Below are 18,799 nucleotides of genomic sequence, written 5' to 3' on the forward strand. Positions count from 1 at the left end.
TACATTGATTGTGAAATAATACTTTTAAAGTTTTAAATACTTGTCATTTTTTTTGGTTATTTAATAAAGAATGAACAATCAAATCAAGAAAAGAGAGGTCTAGGCAAGAACAAAAGAAAATCGACTCATGAGGAAGATGCCAAGTTTGTTGAAGCACTTATATATATGATAAATCTAGCATATAAAGTGAAAAATAGGTTTAAACTTGGGTATTTATGTTGAGGAGAAGATACAAGTTTTTCTACCAAACTTAGGTTTGAAGGCCAAACCACATATTGAGTCAAGAATTAAAATCTTTAAAAGAGATTTTCATATCTTGTATGACATGTTGAATAAAAAAATGATAAAAAAAATATTGAATGACCCCACTACAAGTGGCTATAGTTTTGGTCCAATAAAAAAAATATATTACGATAGAAAAATCCATGTGAGATTCATATATTTAGATTTGCATATTTAATTGATTATATTTTTCATATGAAATATTGTTGATTATTTTATAATAATAATATAATTTATTTTTTTTATAGAATCATCTTTCTCATTCAGTTTGATAAAATAAGTCATTTTTTTACGATTTAATCATTATTTTTTTTAAAAGATCGAGCAGGAATAAAGTATTATTATTTTTGATATTTGAGAAGTTTATGTGCTCGAAAAACAAATAAAGTATTAATATATCATTATTATTTACTGTCGGAGAATGACTCATAACATTAACACATTGCCAACCCTGGCCACGACCACCCCTGACCTCATCAAGTCCTTTGACATTGAGACGGAAGAACAACGAAACCCCAAATCCACCGACCGCCTCCACTCGATAGATCGAGATTCAAGATCAAAATAAATCATCGAAATTCCTCTTCCGATTGTTCTCGGACCCTGGCTGGCTGCTTGGCCACCGTATCTATGCACTTGGGTGGCGGCGGCGGCGCCAGGCCGGATCCACAGCCCTGACCTTCGTAACTTTGAACTCAAAGCGTCATGGCTGCGATGGACATCTTCGACGAGTACTTCAAGCAGGCCGATTTGGATCGCGATGGTAGAATTAGCGGCGCCGAGGCTGTCGCGTTCTTTCAGCGATCTAATTTACCCAAAAACGTATTAGCTCAGGTTGGATTTTCTCGTTCTCATTTCTTGATCTGTTGGTTGTTTGTTGGCGGATCCGATTTCGTTGGTGTAGATGAAATTCTAATGAGGGTTTTATATTGACTACCTTTGTGATGAAAGGTTGGAATTTGTTCATAGGTCTTTTATGTAACGAGTAACACTAGTTCTTAGTATGATTGAGCCACGAATGGTTCCATAACTCTATGCGTTGGGTAAGAACAGATGAAAGTTAAACGGATCTTGTATCTCAATGCTGACTTCATATGCAAAAGTAAATTTTGGTTTGTACCTCGTAATCTTAGCAGAAGAATCATTTCTGATTTTCTGTGTCATGTAAGAGTTCCTTGAATTTGAGCTTTGGCTTTTGGTTGACTATCAAAATCCAATTCTTCTAGCATCCTAAAGGATCCCAAGAAGATATACTTGCCTCAATTTATGAAGAAGATTGTAATTGTGATGATTTCTGATGTTTGTTAGTTTGAATAGTCCCATAGTGCTAGTAGAGATGAGTTTTAAGGATTGTATACATACTCATTATGGGCATAAAGCCCATGGTTTTTGGCTTTGGTTATTACATGTATGATATTAAAGCACAATTGACAAATAGTATTATAAATGTGACAAGAACTAAAGTTTAGTTCTTAAAAACACCAAAGATAATAGTGTAGCATATAGAAGACATTGGTAGCGGTGTGAAAAAATTTAAGAAAAAGGACTAGGTCTAAGGATGACATAGTTTAAATATCTTCAATCATAAAAACTAATAGGATTTCTCTAACAACCTAAGAATTAAGAAGGATATTTACCATATTTTTAATACTTGAGAAGTATATTATAAAGATTTAGTTAAAATTAGATGTATAAAAGATGATTAAAAAATTCTTGCTGAGCACTCTAGATAAACTTAAGCTTTGGAGATTGACATCTATGATACTTCCATCATTATCATGATGATGATGATCATCATCAAATGAAATTGTATTTTTTATATTGATCTTCTTTTCCCTCTGTTCAGCTCTATGTTAGGATTATTGTAAGTAATATTGAAATCAATTAAATTATTTTTTTATTACATTAACTAGATTTTTTTAGTCTCCTACATAACTCCTCTTCTTTTCTTTAATCATCTTCACCATCATTACCCAACTACATATATCTTAACCCTCTACCAATAAGAATATTCAAATCAATTAAATTACAATTTTATTACTTTAACTAAAGATTTCTTTAGTCTCCCTTTGCCACCTACACCTTCCTCTAGCATCCATTTGACTCTTATTTCATCATCATTGATGTGGTGGAATATTCAAAAGTAGCCTACACAGGGCACCACCGGGATTATTAAAAGTCAAGCTGAGTTGTAAGTTAAGGAGAAAAGGAGATCGACTTTGGTCAAGGTGGACCTAAAATGGGTCAATGGAGCGCTGAGGTGCCGACGTGGTAGGTCAAGACACACCCTAGCACGTTGGGGCAAGCTTAAGAAGGATTCAACTCCCTCGACCACACCCGACTCCCTCAGCTCAACCACTCGACTATCTCAGCTCGGCCACGCTCGACTCCCTCAGCTCGGCCGCGCTCGGCTCTGGCCAGATACCTTCGGATGTGGCCATTAGCCCCCCTAATCATGGGGAACGCGGATACCGTGATAAGTGGAAGGCGTGGAGCGACTAGGGGTAGAGATAAGGGAGTGGGGGCCTACGTGGTATCCCCACAACTTGAATGTGGGGTTCATGCAAAAATCTTACTTTCTAAGGTTCTCTGCCAACCGACCCATTTCTAACATGAGCGTCGAAGTGGCCGCGCTAAGGTCAGCTTTGACCCCGTTCTAACCTCTTGCCGCGTGTTTCAGAGATCCCAAGGGCTTACTTCGCCACCAGATCATCAAGAACCCTCTTCACAATAGTTGATCTTGGGTGACTCATCCATCTGCGATCACAGATAATAACAATCATCATCAACAACTTGTATTTTCCCAACTGTTTGGGATCAACTATGGATTTTATCTTTCTATTGAGCTTTATCTTGGGCTCCATCACTAGTCTATTTAAATAAACTAAATCCTTCTTTTATTACATTAACTAAAGTTTTATTTAGTATCACCTTTTCTTATTACATCTTCCTATCTCATTTATTTACTCTTAACTATAGGATTAATTATTCACCACAAATATGCATAAACCATGTCGATTTATTTTTCTCACACCGCCATCAAGTAGACTATACCTAATTGTTCTCACTCATTAATATTTTTATTTTATTCTTCAAATGACCCCACACATCTATCTTAGCAATTTCAACTTTGATGCATTTTTTTTTCGTGTAAGCCACTTTTTAACAAGTTAACTTTTCGATCCAAAAAGTATACAGGCTTGCACTATAATCATTTCTTTTAGCCTACCACTATGGAGATGAGAGGGTAAGAGAGAGGAGAGGAATAAAAGTTAACTTCTCCATTTATTTGTCTTCACCAAGAGAGAGGAGAGGAGGGAAAAATATGATATTGTCCTCATCTTGTCGACCATAGTCTTGCTCATCTACGCACCCTGTTCATGGTTGTTTTTCTTGTGGACCATTTATCTTGTGTTACTTGTTTACGCATTGCACACCCTGTTCATGGTTGTTTTTCTTGTGGACCATTTATCTTGTGTTACTTGTTTACACATTGCACACCCTGTACATGGCCGCATCCATTGTTCTTTGCTCATGCTGTGGCCTTATCCTCATTTATGTAGGCTGACCACCTTTGCGTTTGTTGTTGTGTGTTATTTGAGATAAAAAGAATTCATAATATTTATTGAAGAGTGAGACATATTTATATACAAATTAGGAATATATCTTAAGAAACTATAATTAGGTTAATTGACAATTAGCTAATTGACAGATATGTTAACTAATATATATAGATAATATAATCACTAATATATACAGATAATACTCCCCCTTAAGTTGGAGCATAGAGATTAATCATACCCAACTTGTTACAAAGATAATTAATCCGAATCTCATTTAAAGCTTTTGTGAAGATGCCCCCTAGTTGTTCCCAGTCTTCACATATCCGGTAGAAATCAAGCTTTGTTCAATGTTCTCACGAACAAAATGACAATCAATTTCAATGTGCTTAGTTTGCTCATGTGATTTGATGCAATATGAAGAGCAACTGGTTATCACACCAAAGTTTTGCTAGAGTTGATATATCATATTATCTCACAAGTAGACGGTGCCATAGTCTTATATTCTGATCGTGACAACTTTTTTTTTTGCTTCTTACTCTTTCATGCAACTAAATTTCCTCCGACAAAGATACAATAACCTCAAGTAGATTTTCTATCCATTTTGGAACTTGCCTAATCTACATTTGAAAAATATTCAATATGAGTGTGCCCATGATTTGCATATATGATACCCCGTCTGGGTGCTCTCTTCAAGTAATATAAAATTTGTTCTATCGCTATCCAATGATGAACTGTAGGAGATGACATAAACTGACTAACAACACTAACTGAATATGCAATATCTGGACAAATCACATTAAGGTAATTCAACTTCCTAACTAACCTTTAATATCTCTCAGGATGTTCAAATAACTTCCATCTCCTGTGATGTGCATGTTCTAAGTGGAGCACTATAAGACTTTGCCTCCAATTTTCTTGTCTTAGTTAATAGGTCGAGGACATATTTTCTCTGAGATAGAAATATACCTTTTTTACTCCTCATAATTTCAACACCCAATAATTCATGTGAAACTGAGTATGAATGAAAGATTTAAGAGATGAGATTCTTGTAGTATTACTTCTAGTGATGACAATATCATCCACATACATAACTAACAGAATGATTCCAATTCCTAACTGTTGCTTGTAGAACACAGAATGGTCAGACTTCCTTTTTATTATACTAATTTTTTTAACAACTTGATGTTCTAAACCAAGCATGAGGACTCTGTTTCATCATACAAAGATTTTCGAAGACGAAAACTCGCCTCGACTACCCCTAGCAACAAAACCAGAGGTTGGTCCATATACACCTCCTCCTAAAGATCACCCTGAAGATAAATATTCTTAATATCAAGTTAGACCAATGATGAGTAACAGTTATTGAAATAAACAATCGAACATATGTCAACTTTGCAACAAGAGAAAAAGTGTTAGAATAATCCACACCATATGTTTGAGCATAACTTTTACGACAAGATGAGCTTTTAATTTGGCAACTGACCCATCCATATTGACTTTAACCGCGAATACCTATTTGCATCTAATATCCCATTTAAAGGTAGATCGACCAAGTCCCAAGTACCATTGCCATTTAAAGTATTCATCTCCTCTATCATTGCATCTTTCCGACCAGGATGAGATATGATTTCATAGATAGTTTTAGGAATAGAGATAGAGTCAAGTGAACAATAAAAGAACAAGAGAAAGGCGACAAGCCATTATAAGAAATAAAAGAAGTAGGATAAGTACGTTGGCGTTTACCTTTGTGTAATGCAATAGGAAGATCATTGTTTGGGACGAGATTTAATGACGAAGTAGTAGGTGCAGGACATGAATCAAGAGGTTGACACCTGGAGTAGACTTGAATAATAGGAGACTTGTTGGTTCCGGGATAGGTGCAGAGGATATGATAGAATACACCAATAAATTATCATCCTCCATTTGATAAGTCGGAATATGTGAGGATGGGAAATAAGGTGTGTCTTCCATGAAAGTAACATCAATTGAGACAAAATATTTGTTAATATTGGGACAATAACAACTATAACCTTTCTGAAGATGAGAATAACTAAGGAAAATACACCTCAAAGACTTTAGATCTAATTTAGTGACATGTGAACGAACATCTAAAACAAAACAAGTGTTACCAAATATCCTAGGGTTAATGACTTATTGGGAAAAAGGATTTGTAAGAGATCTCATCATGAAGAACAAAGGATGGCATGCGGTTAATGAGAAAATATGTTGTAGAAACTGCATCAGTCCAAAAAGGTTTGGCTATTTTAGGATGGAGTATCAACACAAGAGGTTTCATGAAGCATGCCATTTTGACCCATATAAGATTGGAATAAACTGAATGTATATTCTTGGGCATTATCACTTTGCAAAGTACGGATGAAAGCATTGAACTGAGCACAAAAGGCACAAAATAGATAAAATAATTCAGAACGATTTTTCATCAAATTACACGAGAATAATCATCCACGAAAGTAACAAAATGATCTAAAATCATGTTTAGATAAAATAGGGCAAGCACTCTAAATATCAGAATTAATTAATTCAAAAGGAATACTAACATATTTATTTGCTCTAGGACGTGAACTAAGATGGTGATGTTTTATAAATTGAAATGACTCACAATCTAATGAAGACACCTTACCATATTGTGGACAAAGCTTTTCGAGCAAAGGGAGAAATGGATGTCCCAACCTATAATGAGCCTCGAAGGGAGAAGTGACAGTCGAGTAAGTAAAAGAATTTGAGAATGATATGTTAAGAATGTAGAGACCTCTAGACTCATGGCATTTACCAAATAATCTTCTTTGTCAAAAGATCCTAAAATAAGCAATGATTAGGAAAAATGAGATGCGACAGTTAAGATTACGAGTTAGTTGACTGACAGAGAGCAAATTAAAGGATAAAGTAGGTAAATGTAAGATAGAGGATAGATGATAGAGGAAGCAAAAGGGTATGATTGATAGTGCCAGACCCACGAACACAAGATGGAGATCCATTAGCTAAAGTAATGGTAGGAGTGTTAGCTTTGGACTGAAAAAGTAGAAAAGAGACTAAAATTGTCATATCATCCGTGATATTAGAATCAATGACCGATTTGGAGGATGAGTAAAGAAAACATGTGTTTTGTTTACTTGAATCAATAATAGGATTGACAGAGGGAGATGAAGACTTGAGCGATTCTTGATATTTTGAGAACTTGGCAAATTCATTTGCAGAGATAAGGACCAATTTATCAGAAGCATCATTAGTGGATGCAATATGACCAAGTGTTTTTGTTGATTTTTATACTGAAGCTTTGTACACTCAAACTTTGTATGACCTGACTTATGTAGTTACACATAATACCATCCGAATTCGGCGTTTGAGTTTCAAAGTCCTGGGACCCACCGTCTTTGTTTCCACTAGGACTAGTTGATCTTTTCGGCACATAATTAGTATTGTGACTCCTTAAAGCACCACTAGGCGGAACAAAAATACATCTTGTAAAGTGGAGACCTTAGAACAAGAGATAACTTGTGACTTAGCGGATTCAAAGCCACCCGCAAGGAAGCTCATGATAGCCATCTACTCTCGTTGGCATTGTTGAACCTTCATATTAGGGTGAAAGGTAAGTAGTATATTAAGCTCTTCATATGTCTTCTTGAATGCCATAAAATAATTGATCAGAGGTTGATCTTGTTTTTTTACATGGTAAAATACTTTGCAAATCTTATACATGCGGGAGGGATTTCTTTTTCTAGAGTAAAATTCCAATTAATCCATTAGTTCTTTAACAAATTCACAATGATTGATCAAATCAATTACCTTACTATCAATATAATTCTGAATATGAAGGAACAAGCGAGTGTCCTTTCTAAGCCATGTCTGCTTAAGGTCAAATGACTATCTTTGTTAATACTTCATAGATAAGACAAATAGTCTTATTACTCTAATCCAAATAGTTCGAACCATTTAGCTTATAGTTCGTGATTTTTAACAGAATCACATCTATCATGCTTATTTTTAGCCATAGGACTTTATCCCAATGGAAATTAGATAAGAGAAGAATCTGAAAGAAGATCCAAACCAACAATTACAGATAAACCCATGCGCGCTTAGGTGCTGCTCACGTTGAGGAAAGCAGGGCGACACGTTCAGGCCTGCGGCAAGGATCGCTGGCGATCGAGATTGGGCGACACCGATGATGCTTCTGATGATGCGTATCGGGAGAGCAGTGACGATGATCGTTGGGGATAGGACTGACGTGGTGGCTGCTCGGTGGTCGGAATCTGAGACAACGACATTGTGGAAGGAGAGTCGACACCTGCGGCATTGGGTCAACGTAGCCCCATGGGTTGTGCGCTGATCAATGCGGTGACGAGCAGCAACTGACTTCGTGCGTGGACAGAGGAGGGAAGGAAAGAGTGTTGACGAGTTGGTCGTGGCTGGCCGGTGGAGGCATGTGCGTGTGGGCGACGATGAGGCAATGACACGCCATGAAGATGAAAGTATGTGAGTGGTAGAAGAGGCGGTGATGGAACCCTAATTTTGAATCCCTAATTTCGAAGTTGCTATGATACCATGTTATTTAAGATAAAAAGAATTCATAGTCTTTTATTGAAGAGTGAAACATATTTATATACAAAGTAGGAATCTATCTTAAGAAACTATAATTAGACTAATTGACAATTAGCTAATTGACAAATATATTAACTAATATATACAAATAATATGTTAACTAATATATACAAATAATACTGTGCAATGACACCACGGTCTTGCTCTCTCTCATTCACATTGATTGCCGCTAGTCGTTCTCCATTCTCACTGCATTCCTATCGGGAGGGAAGGGGTAAGTTGAAGATATAGTGCTATGCTTGTCCAAGTTAGGAGGACACCTTTTGGGGCTAAAACACTCGGTGGGAGAGCTATCTGATCTCCTCTTTGTCAGTTTTACATAGTAAACAAAGTAAACCTCGGTAAAGAGGCTGTGATGGACATATGACAACCACAAAAGATATGCATATGAAGCTCCTCTTTGTTTCAACTCATTGTTTATCCTATTAAAAGATATCTTTATTAATATCTCCTTCAAGGTTAATAGATAGTTTAGGGATTATAAATTTGTTTCATTGTTCGTAAAATTAAAATCAAGTGAGATTAATGCATTTTTTTGAGAGAAAACTATTGTAATAAATGTATAGTTACTGACATCATTATTGAAGTTTGATTAATTAAAATCAAAATATAGTTTGGCCAGATAAGTCATACAATAGAGTTTTGAGAATTAAGATTATGCTTGATGCATTGTGCAATTTTTTTTTAATTATAATTTCATAAGAATTAATGTAACTTACAATGTTGGTTCTAGTTATCTATGGATCAAGTTGATATGTCAAAACATGAAACTTTGTGATAGTTGATTGAGAAGAAAGATAAAAGGTAAAAGTGCGAAACAAATGATTATTGAAAATCAATTGGTTATACATTTTGAAGATGAATTGTATATGTGGTATTTAGACTAGTGAGGAATACCGAGCAAAGAAGAACTTTTTTCACTTGATCTCCATTGACTTGGAAAAACTAAGTTACTAGGAGTTTAACAAATAATTTTTCTACAATTGTAGCTTTTCGCCTAGGTTCGACTTTAAATCATATTCAAGAAATTCTACTTAATTTATGTTATTTAGTTTTGTAAAATAAAATCAGAGATTGAATTCTGTAAAGAAACTTTGAAAAAGTAAAGGGTTTTAGCTTGGTAGAATAATTTAGTTTCAATAATAAGAAAAATAGAAGTGAGATATAATTAAGTTTGATGGAGAAAAAATCCATATAAGTCTTGTATCTGTGATTCAACAATGAGATATTATTGATTATGCCATTTTAATATGATGCAATCTTTAGGACACAATCTGAGTTGCTGAACTGCGAGGAACTTTCAGATTTTTGTGTGTTCATCTTGCACCCTTAGATCCAAAGAATTTTGAAAAGACTATGATACCTGATTATATTTTATGCCTGGAAGACAGGAAACATGTATGGAATGTGGGTATAATAAATATGGCAACGTGAATTAGATATTTTGAGGCTACTGTAAGGATAAAACAAGAGTAGTTGTATCTCAAAATTGTGCATCTGGAGTTAGGTAACATGACTCAAATTCAGGCCTAGACATCAGATTCTGAACATATAATTTCATAAACCATTTTGTGCATCTCCCTCCAAATGTGACGTGCTTATTTGTGATGACAGAAGAAATGATTGAAATAAGCAAACCACATATATATATATATATATATATATATATATATATATTTTGTTTGGGGGGGGGGGAGGGTGCTGGCCAAAAGATTTTGGAGGCAACTATGATGTTCCATGTCTGCCAATTCCATTCAACAGGGTGAGTTGTGATGTTAGAAATCTTGAGATCTTTTACAATGATAACCAACTTGGCTTGGATCCCATTGCCCTCAATATGATCTCATGTTTGATCTTCTTTATACCTTCTCGAGAGTGAAACCAACTGTTTGCTGAAAACTATCACCCATGTGGATCTCTGATACCAAATTGATATGACCTTAGAAAGCTCGAGTAAGGATCTTGTCCACTAGCATTGCCAATCTGATGTTCTGATGAAAGATAATCTTGTCTTCATTGAACTTGATGAGTTTCCTCACTAGGCTGCTCTTATGCCCTATGTTGTTCTGGAAGGAAGGGAATTGAGTTGCATTAAATTTTGTAGGCTTGTTCAAGGAGAAACATAACCTCTTGATCTTTGTTGTATAAGACAATATTTTTGGAGAAGATAATGGTTGATCATTTTTTTTCATTTCTCTGTAAATATACTACAGTTACATGATATGATGCCATCTCCCTAATAACTTCTCTCCATAACCAACCTCCAGTGTACACTACATTAATAGTTCTTCAATGGTTTCACTCATGGATCTTAACATAACCCACAACATACAAACCACACACTGATGTGATATCTGCACAGAACACCTGGACATTAACACAATACATGCTACTTCCATGCACCATGTGCAAACAATTTATTGCTTGAATAGTTATTTCTTCGTGGGAAGCTACTGTTTTTGGAATTTTTTTTTCTCCTGGCATTGATACTTCTGCCTCAGCTGCTTTACATCATTGTTGCTTTATAGAGTCCAAATGCAGATACGATCCATATGGTTGAACCTGAAATAGTTAGGACCGATATTGGTTTGCCTTGGAGAGGGGATAATTTAATGAAGGCATGTGGTTGTTGACAAAAAAATATTATTGAATATTCACATGCCAAATTTTGTTTTGCAAGAATGTGTTTAAACAAATGCCCTTGAATCATATACAGAGTCATGTGGTTCTAAGATCTTAGCCTTGCAGTTCATCTTACCTGTCAGAGTTTGTTCTGTGATAAATCTGGGAAACAAACAATGAGAGGGGAAGTGGTTGATTGGAATAAGTAACCAGCTAGCCAACAACAACAAAAATACTCCTATGCAATCATTTACCTGTCTTTTTTCTAGGGTTGTGCTGAGATCAGGCAGCATTTAGCAATGAGATCATTTACCTGTATTTTTTCTACTGTCAAAAGTTGATATTAAACGATGAACTCTGTTTCCTCATAGCAAAACATGTTAATTTTGCCTTTATAACTTGGGTAAATCCCCCATGCACTCTCCAAACTTGCTTCTGAACAAGGTACTCTTAACTATTTGTATGGCTTCTAATATTGTAGGTGCTTAAAAATTAAAATCCTCAGGAGCCATGCCTAAATTTTAAGCAATCTGTTGTGCTTCTTATAGGCAATCTGCTATGCTTCTTCAGCTAACTGTGCTAAGAATATCTTTTCTGACTGATTTTTTTTTTCCCGTTGTATTTGTTTTTTTTTTGGAATTTGACATAAAGTTTTGTCTATGATAACATGTTGTTTCTTGTAACCATTCCTTTTGGATCTTATCACAATCGTACTAGAGGGCTCTGCTCATTGTTCTACTTTCTTATGTTTGTTTTATACAGGTATGGATGCATGCTGATCAGAATAGAACTGGTTTCCTTGGTCGAACAGAATTTTATAATGCCCTTAAACTTGTGACTGTGGCACAAAGTGGACGACAATTAACACCAGAAATTGTAAAGTCAGCACTATATGGACCAGCTGCAGCCAAAATTCCTGCTCCAAAGATAAGTCCAGTCGCTCAATCTGTACCCCAGATAAATTCTGCAGCTGCACCTCCACCTGGGGTCATAGCCAATGCTTTGCGCCCACCTTCTAATCAGTTTAGCAGCGTAACACCAAATGCACTTCAAAATTCTGGTTTCAGGCCAACACAGGCTCCACCAAATGCAGTTGTGAACCAACAGTTCTTCCCCACAGCAAATAACAATTTCGCTAGGCCACCTCTAGCATCTGCTGCTGCTACTTCACCTCCACTGCAGGCAGGCAATCTAGGATTAATAGGAGGTAGTGTTGCAAGTCCAAGTTTGCCAAACTCAAGCTTATCAACTGATTGGATTCCTGTTAAATCAAGTGGAACTTCGGTTGGAGTGACTGCTCACACTCCTATTAGGGGAAATATTTCATCTCAAACTCCGGATGGGTTTGGCTTAGCCTTTTCAGGTACAACAGGAGTGCCTTCTAATGCACAAGCACAACCGATGCAAACACCCTCAATTGTGACAAAACCTAATGATCCGAACTTACCATCATCTACACCCACACAGTTGAAGTCACCTGTTGCATTATCTTCTAATTCATTTTTTGGAGGGGATCTTTTTTCTGCAACTTCACAAGCAAAATCAGATGCTAAAGTGAATCCATCTAGCATTGTCCCACTGGCTTCTGGCCCTCAAAGTTCTAGTAGGCCTGGTCAACTTGATCCTACTCAAATTGTTCGGTCAGTTCTTCCTGCTGGAAGTCAGCTGCAACAAAGTCAAACAAGTGTAAAGCAAAATCAATCTGATAACCTGAAAACGAGTCCATCATTGCCTGCTAATTCTGCTTCAAATCAGGCATGGCCAAAGATAAGTCAAGCTGATATTAAGAAGTACACTAATGTATTTGTCAATGTAGACAAGGATAGAGATGGAAAAATTACAGGTGAACAGGCACGAAGCCTCTTCTTGAGTTGGAAACTCCCTAGAGGTAATGATCATATCACTTCTTAAGATTGTACTACAAGTATTCTAGTGGCATGAGCTAATGAAATAACCAACAAGTTACCGAAGTTCTTTAGATGAACATATTTGTTGTTAGACATTTACTCAATTTTTTAATCGCACTTCTGTTTTGATTTCCATGATTTATTTTTATTAACTTGATTGCCTTGTGATAACATCCAACTTGAGCTTAATAGTTTTTACTGCATCCTGTGCTTTCATATGTATGAACTAACTTTTCCTGCACTATTTAGAGCATGGTTTGAAATCTCATACGCGCTTGGCGAAACGGTTGAAATGTATCATTTCGGTAAATCACTGATACTCGATACCACTTGACACTAAGGTTGAAAATCTCAATTCGCATCGTAGTTTCGATCTTTGATTGAAGAGATCCTCTTGTGCCAATGCTTCAATGCAGAGTGTTGGCGACAAATTGGAGGTAGAAGGAGGGAGGAGATGAAGCAAAGGAAGGAAATATTGTGTGCGCTGAGTGATATTGAGTGTTAATAATTTATCAAAATGATGACCATTTCACCTCGCATGGTACAAGTTTTAAAACCAACATAGACAATGTGTCTTTCCTATGCTTTATTTCTGTCTTTCTTCAACTCCAATCCATTATCGACATTGCATTGAAACATCGACACGTTACCAAAATAGTATCATTCTAGTCACACACCAAAACTTCGCCAAAGATCAAAATTTTGAACCTTGATTCAGAGAAATATGAATCTCACCTAATGGGCCTTCTTACCCTTTGCTATAACAATCAGTATTCTTTATCTTTCTTGGAGATTTGATCCTTGATTTAACATGATGGGAGGGAAGGATGGCTTGTGGTTCCTTGCTTTGGAATATCAAGCAAGTAGCACCTTTTTATCTGCATGTGAATAGTGGCAATGGATGAGGGAGTGCATCTGGAATTTGTTATTTTTTTGTCGTATTGTCTGACTCATGCGCTTCTGTGGATGATTGCACCATTTCTTAATAATTGGTGGCAACCATTTCTTAATAATGAATGATTTGCTGGAAGTCTGGTACCTGTATTCAATTATATTACTTTCTGCATATAATGTTAGTATACTAATTTATGATTATCTTATTTATTAGGCTTTTGTGTTATGCTCTAGAATTGTACTAAAAGTTAATACATAGACTTAATCAAATTGCATGTTTTCTTGTCTTGGCATATTGGTCATGTTTTCTGTTCTTTTTGGGTGTCAGAGGTCTTAAAGCAGGTGTGGGATTTATCTGACCAAGATAATGATAGCATGCTATCTTTGAGAGAGTTTTGTATTGCTCTTTATCTGATGGAAAGATATCGGGAAGGGCGTCCTCTTCCACCTGTGCTTCCAAATTCTGTTATGTATGATGAAACACTACTGCGTGCGGCTGGTATGCCTTCAGCTGCTTATGGTGTTCCAACGTGGCAGCCAGGTGCTGATTTATGTTACCCTTGTCTCTTTATGCCTTGGCATCTTGTGCTAAATGCTATTATGCATTAGGATTACGACAACAAGGACACCCTGGTCATCGTCCTCCAATACCAACTGGAGTAAGGCCTCCAATGCCAAATTCTATCCCTTCACAGGCTTTCAATGCAGGACACTTGATGCCGAAAAACTTAGGAACACCAGGGCCAAATGATAACTTTGTAACAGATTTTGGGAAAGATGGACACACTACATTGAGCTCAAATAATGAAGCAGCAAATATGGACAAAAAAGTAATTTCTGATCTGAAAGCATTTCCTTTTTTATGCTAACTAGAAACGAAAGTAACTTTCTTAAAGGCTACATGGCTTAGTTAGTATGCACATCATAATTGGTAATATCTATGTTTGAAAGTCTTTTTTAATTTGACTATATCTTGTCCTAGTATAACTTTTGTATTGTTTAAAAAATAAAAAAAAATCATTTTCATTATTCTTGAAAATCTTTTCTTGGTAAGACAATCATGTAGAAAAAGAAATTGTTTTTCCTCTTCTAAATGGTATGAAGAATTGGTGAGACCATCTCATTATAAGATTATTTCTCAACTCATACAACATAGAACCATTGGTATGTGGATATATTGTTTGGAGGTAGCAGGCTTCTAGTCAGCACTGATGGTGGAAATTGCTGGTAGGTCCATTTGGAAGCTGTTGACTGTATATAATCTTCTATAATGGTGGCATATACTAGTTTGGTATGGGCCAAACTACATACCTCAGCACCATACCGAATTGGTGTACAAGTCAAGCTTAGGTTTAACAGACAATCTGTTTGTGCCCAACTTGTTGCTTGATTTTGTCTGTTAAGCTTTTTATTTGATGAAGTGATTTTTATCAGTGAAATAAATTCTCTCGTGTTACATACTAAAACCATAAATATTCAAGCATTTAATAGTCAAGTAAATGAAGGTTGTGGTTCATTTATCATTTTGGAATGGTGTGAATGAATGAATGGAATTGTGTTCAATGCACAATTGCTTAGAAAAGGTAAGACTATTTTTAACTGTATTTATGGTTACTTGGATTCGTCAGAGATAAATCAGAAACAGACAAACATCAAACTCTCCTTATATGTTAGACATTAAATTTCTTTTCCATTTGGGATTTCACTTTTTTAAATAAAATCTTGCTTATAAGCTTTTTATGTATGTATATCAATAGTTATCTAACAGTCACATAAATTTTACAGAAATGCAAGTACTCTTTAAGCGTCAAAGGTTTTTCTTATTTATCTTTGTTTCAGGTTCAACAATCAGAAATGCAAATTCTTGATTCAAAAGAGAAGCTGGAGTTCTACCGTACCAAGATGCAGGAACTTGTGAGTCTTTTTCTGCAAACAGTTGGATAAAATCACAAACAAATTACTTAAGAAACCATTTACTGTGATATCTGATTAGAATAGTGTTCACAACCTATTTGTGAATAGAATAGGACTTGATTGAAACATACAGATCATAGAGGTGTAAATATAAAATGACAGTAATGGTAATACATAACATGGTAGAGGGGACTACCTAATGTGATAATCCTAATAACTTTACCTAAATTTATCATGGTATTAGGGCTTCCTTTATCTGTATTTTCTCCTCAATTCGTCTTTATGTTCTGTGACCTTGTCACCTTCATACAGACCATATATCGGATTACTTTCTGTGTTGTTTATTTCCAGATTTCTCTCTCGACAAAGCTTCTATTCGTCCCAGATTGATTGTTGCTTTCTGTTTGTTTGTCTTGTGATTTCAGTATCATGATTCCATCTGTCCCTGTACCTCAAATCATCTGGGTGGAATCCTGCAGACTCTTGTGTTCTCAGCTATATCTGGGGGAAGCTGCTTCTTCCCAGTTCTGCTGATGAGTACGCAGATACAAATAAAAAATTAGATCTGTTCTGAGACTCACTGTCGTGGAAAGAATCATAGTTGTTTTTCAGATCTTGGATAGGAAATATGTTTTTGTCATGTCCGAGAGTATTATTTTCATTTATTAGGAGGGATCCCACTGGGCGACAATATGCTAAAAGGGAACTAAGAGATATATGAACAGATTGTTAATTTCTAATTGTAGAAAAACAATAATTTTTATTTTTTATTTTTTATTTTTTTAATCTTCACAAAAAAAATATATCTCTGATAAACTCATCACCTGTAAATATACTAAAAAATGAATTACTAGAGTAAATATCCACTCACAATATGCTAAAAGGGAACTAAGAGATATATGGACAGTTTTTTAATTTTTAATTGTAGAATTTTTTATTTTATTTTTATTTTTTTAATCTTCATAAAAAATGTATCTCTAATAAACTCATCACCTATAAATCTACTAAAAAGTGAATTACTAGAGTCAATATAATGTCATCTAACATATAGAATAAAGCCTTCATCGGTGATATACTACAATATAACACCCTTGCACAAATAAATAGTGATCATGGATGACCACTTACTACCACAACCGCATTTGGGTATTTTAGGTGCTTTGGTATAAGAGTATATTTGAATATGACATGGGATAAGATGACATCAAATTTTGAAAATCGTGGCCAAGAGTGTATTCGGTGAGTCAAGAGGATGAACACCACTAAATAAAGGATATTGGTAGTGGAATGAGCGCAGACGGTAGGCGCATGACATCTCTGGCGTAATGGCCAGACGTTGATTTTGAGGAACTGACGACCTGAGATTTACCCCACCATTGTGGCAAAAGGCGAATATGCTCGCCCCCAGCGCCTCCGCCAACCCGTCCCAAGGCTAACATGGAGGAGGTAAATCACGGGCGACTACTAGCCTTTGGAATAGTGACTAGCACATAAGGGAGACATTTATCTTGAGATTTACCCCACCATGCACTTATGGCCTTTGTACTTGCATATACCTCCCTCCATATCCGTGAGGCCGACACTAGGGGGGCCGCTAAGGTAGCGGATCTACCTTTGGTAGTGGAATGAGGAATTACAAGAGAAAATGACAGAAAAACAAATAGGATGAGAAAAACAAATAGGATGAGATAATAAAAGACCGATGGAAGATGTATTTTCATCAATAAAAGTTTAGATGATCAACTTAGCTTAGGGAATTTAAGTTGTTTAAAAGAGTATATAGATTTAAATTTTGATAGGAGAATTCAAAATTTAAAAATAAAATTGATGTTAAATGGGATGTAAAATAGAAAAGTCGTTGTATCAGATGATATTTCAATAGAGGCGTGGAAGTCTCTAGGGAAGTGTCTTGGAAAGTAGAGTATTGAATCATGTACGAAGTTATTTAACCTCATATTAAAATGAAGAAAATAAATGACTAGTGGAGGGTAAGTAGTTTAGTCCCCTTAATAAAAATAAAGGAAATGTATAAAATTATGCAAATTATAGGAGCATTAAACTAATAAGTCATATTATAAAATTTTGAAAAAGAGTGTTATGAAAAAAAATTAATAAAAGGAGACTAAGGTCACTAAAAATCAATTTAGATTTATGCCTGAAAGGCCAATGATGAAAACTATACATCTACTAATTGAAAAGTATTAGGAAAAGAAGCTATATATGATATTCATTACAACAATAAAGCCTTATCCCACTAAGTGAGGTCGGCTATATGGATTCTTTTATGCCATTCGGCTCTATCCCCCACTATATCATCATCCATACTTTAATACGCTTTATCTTATTTCATTGTTGCAAAATTTTTTTTTGGTCTTTTTTTTCCTCGTTTGATGTGCGTGTTTGTCATAGTTTCACATCGCCCAGATAGAGCATGTATTGATTGTCTAAGCATATGTTTGTATCGTCTTAAATATGTCTCTCGAAATTTTCCCTCAATAGATTTAACTATGATTTTCTCTAATGTCCATACTCGTATGTCCACACATCCACCTTAACATCCTTATCTTTGCAACTCTCATTTTCTACTCATGTGCTCGAGTCCCAACATTTAACTCCATATAATATAGTAGTTTTGTAGAACTTTCTTTTAAGTTTTAGAGGTACTTTACGATCACATAAAACATCCATGCTCTCTTCCATTTCAACCATCCTGCTTGTATTCTAAATAAGAAATCTCTTTTAATTCCTCCATCGGTTTGTAAAAATGATTATAAATATTTAAACTCTTAGTCCCCGATAACTAATCATTTCCTATCTTAACAATTGTCTCATTACGTTTAATATTGTTAAACTTAATTCCATATATTCTGTTTTTATTCTACTAAGTTTAAAACATTTCCCTTCTAGTGTTTCCTGCTACAATTCTAGTTTAGCATTTACTTTTTCACATATTTCATCTACCAAAACAATATCATCTGCAAACATGCACGTACTGTGTCT

The 18,799-nt window shown here is 35.5% G+C and overlaps 1 protein-coding gene across 1 annotated transcript in view; it reads left to right on the top strand.

Annotated features, from left to right (window-relative positions):
* Positions 1–729: 729 nt before the first annotated feature.
* Positions 730–18,799, top strand: part of LOC121969713 (epidermal growth factor receptor substrate 15-like) — a 51,921-nt gene continuing 33,851 nt past the window's right edge. Inside the window, exons 1-5 of the mRNA XM_042519940.1 lie at positions 730–1,116; positions 11,847–12,972; positions 14,214–14,426; positions 14,495–14,715; positions 15,725–15,799. Of these exons, the coding sequence (XP_042375874.1) occupies positions 988–1,116; positions 11,847–12,972; positions 14,214–14,426; positions 14,495–14,715; positions 15,725–15,799 (1,764 nt within the window). The 5' untranslated portion in view covers positions 730–987. The remainder of the gene's footprint in view (positions 1,117–11,846; positions 12,973–14,213; positions 14,427–14,494; positions 14,716–15,724; positions 15,800–18,799) is intronic.

Source organism: Zingiber officinale, chromosome 4A (assembly GCF_018446385.1).
Source record: "Zingiber officinale cultivar Zhangliang chromosome 4A, Zo_v1.1, whole genome shotgun sequence".
NCBI lineage: Eukaryota > Viridiplantae > Streptophyta > Magnoliopsida > Zingiberales > Zingiberaceae > Zingiber > Zingiber officinale.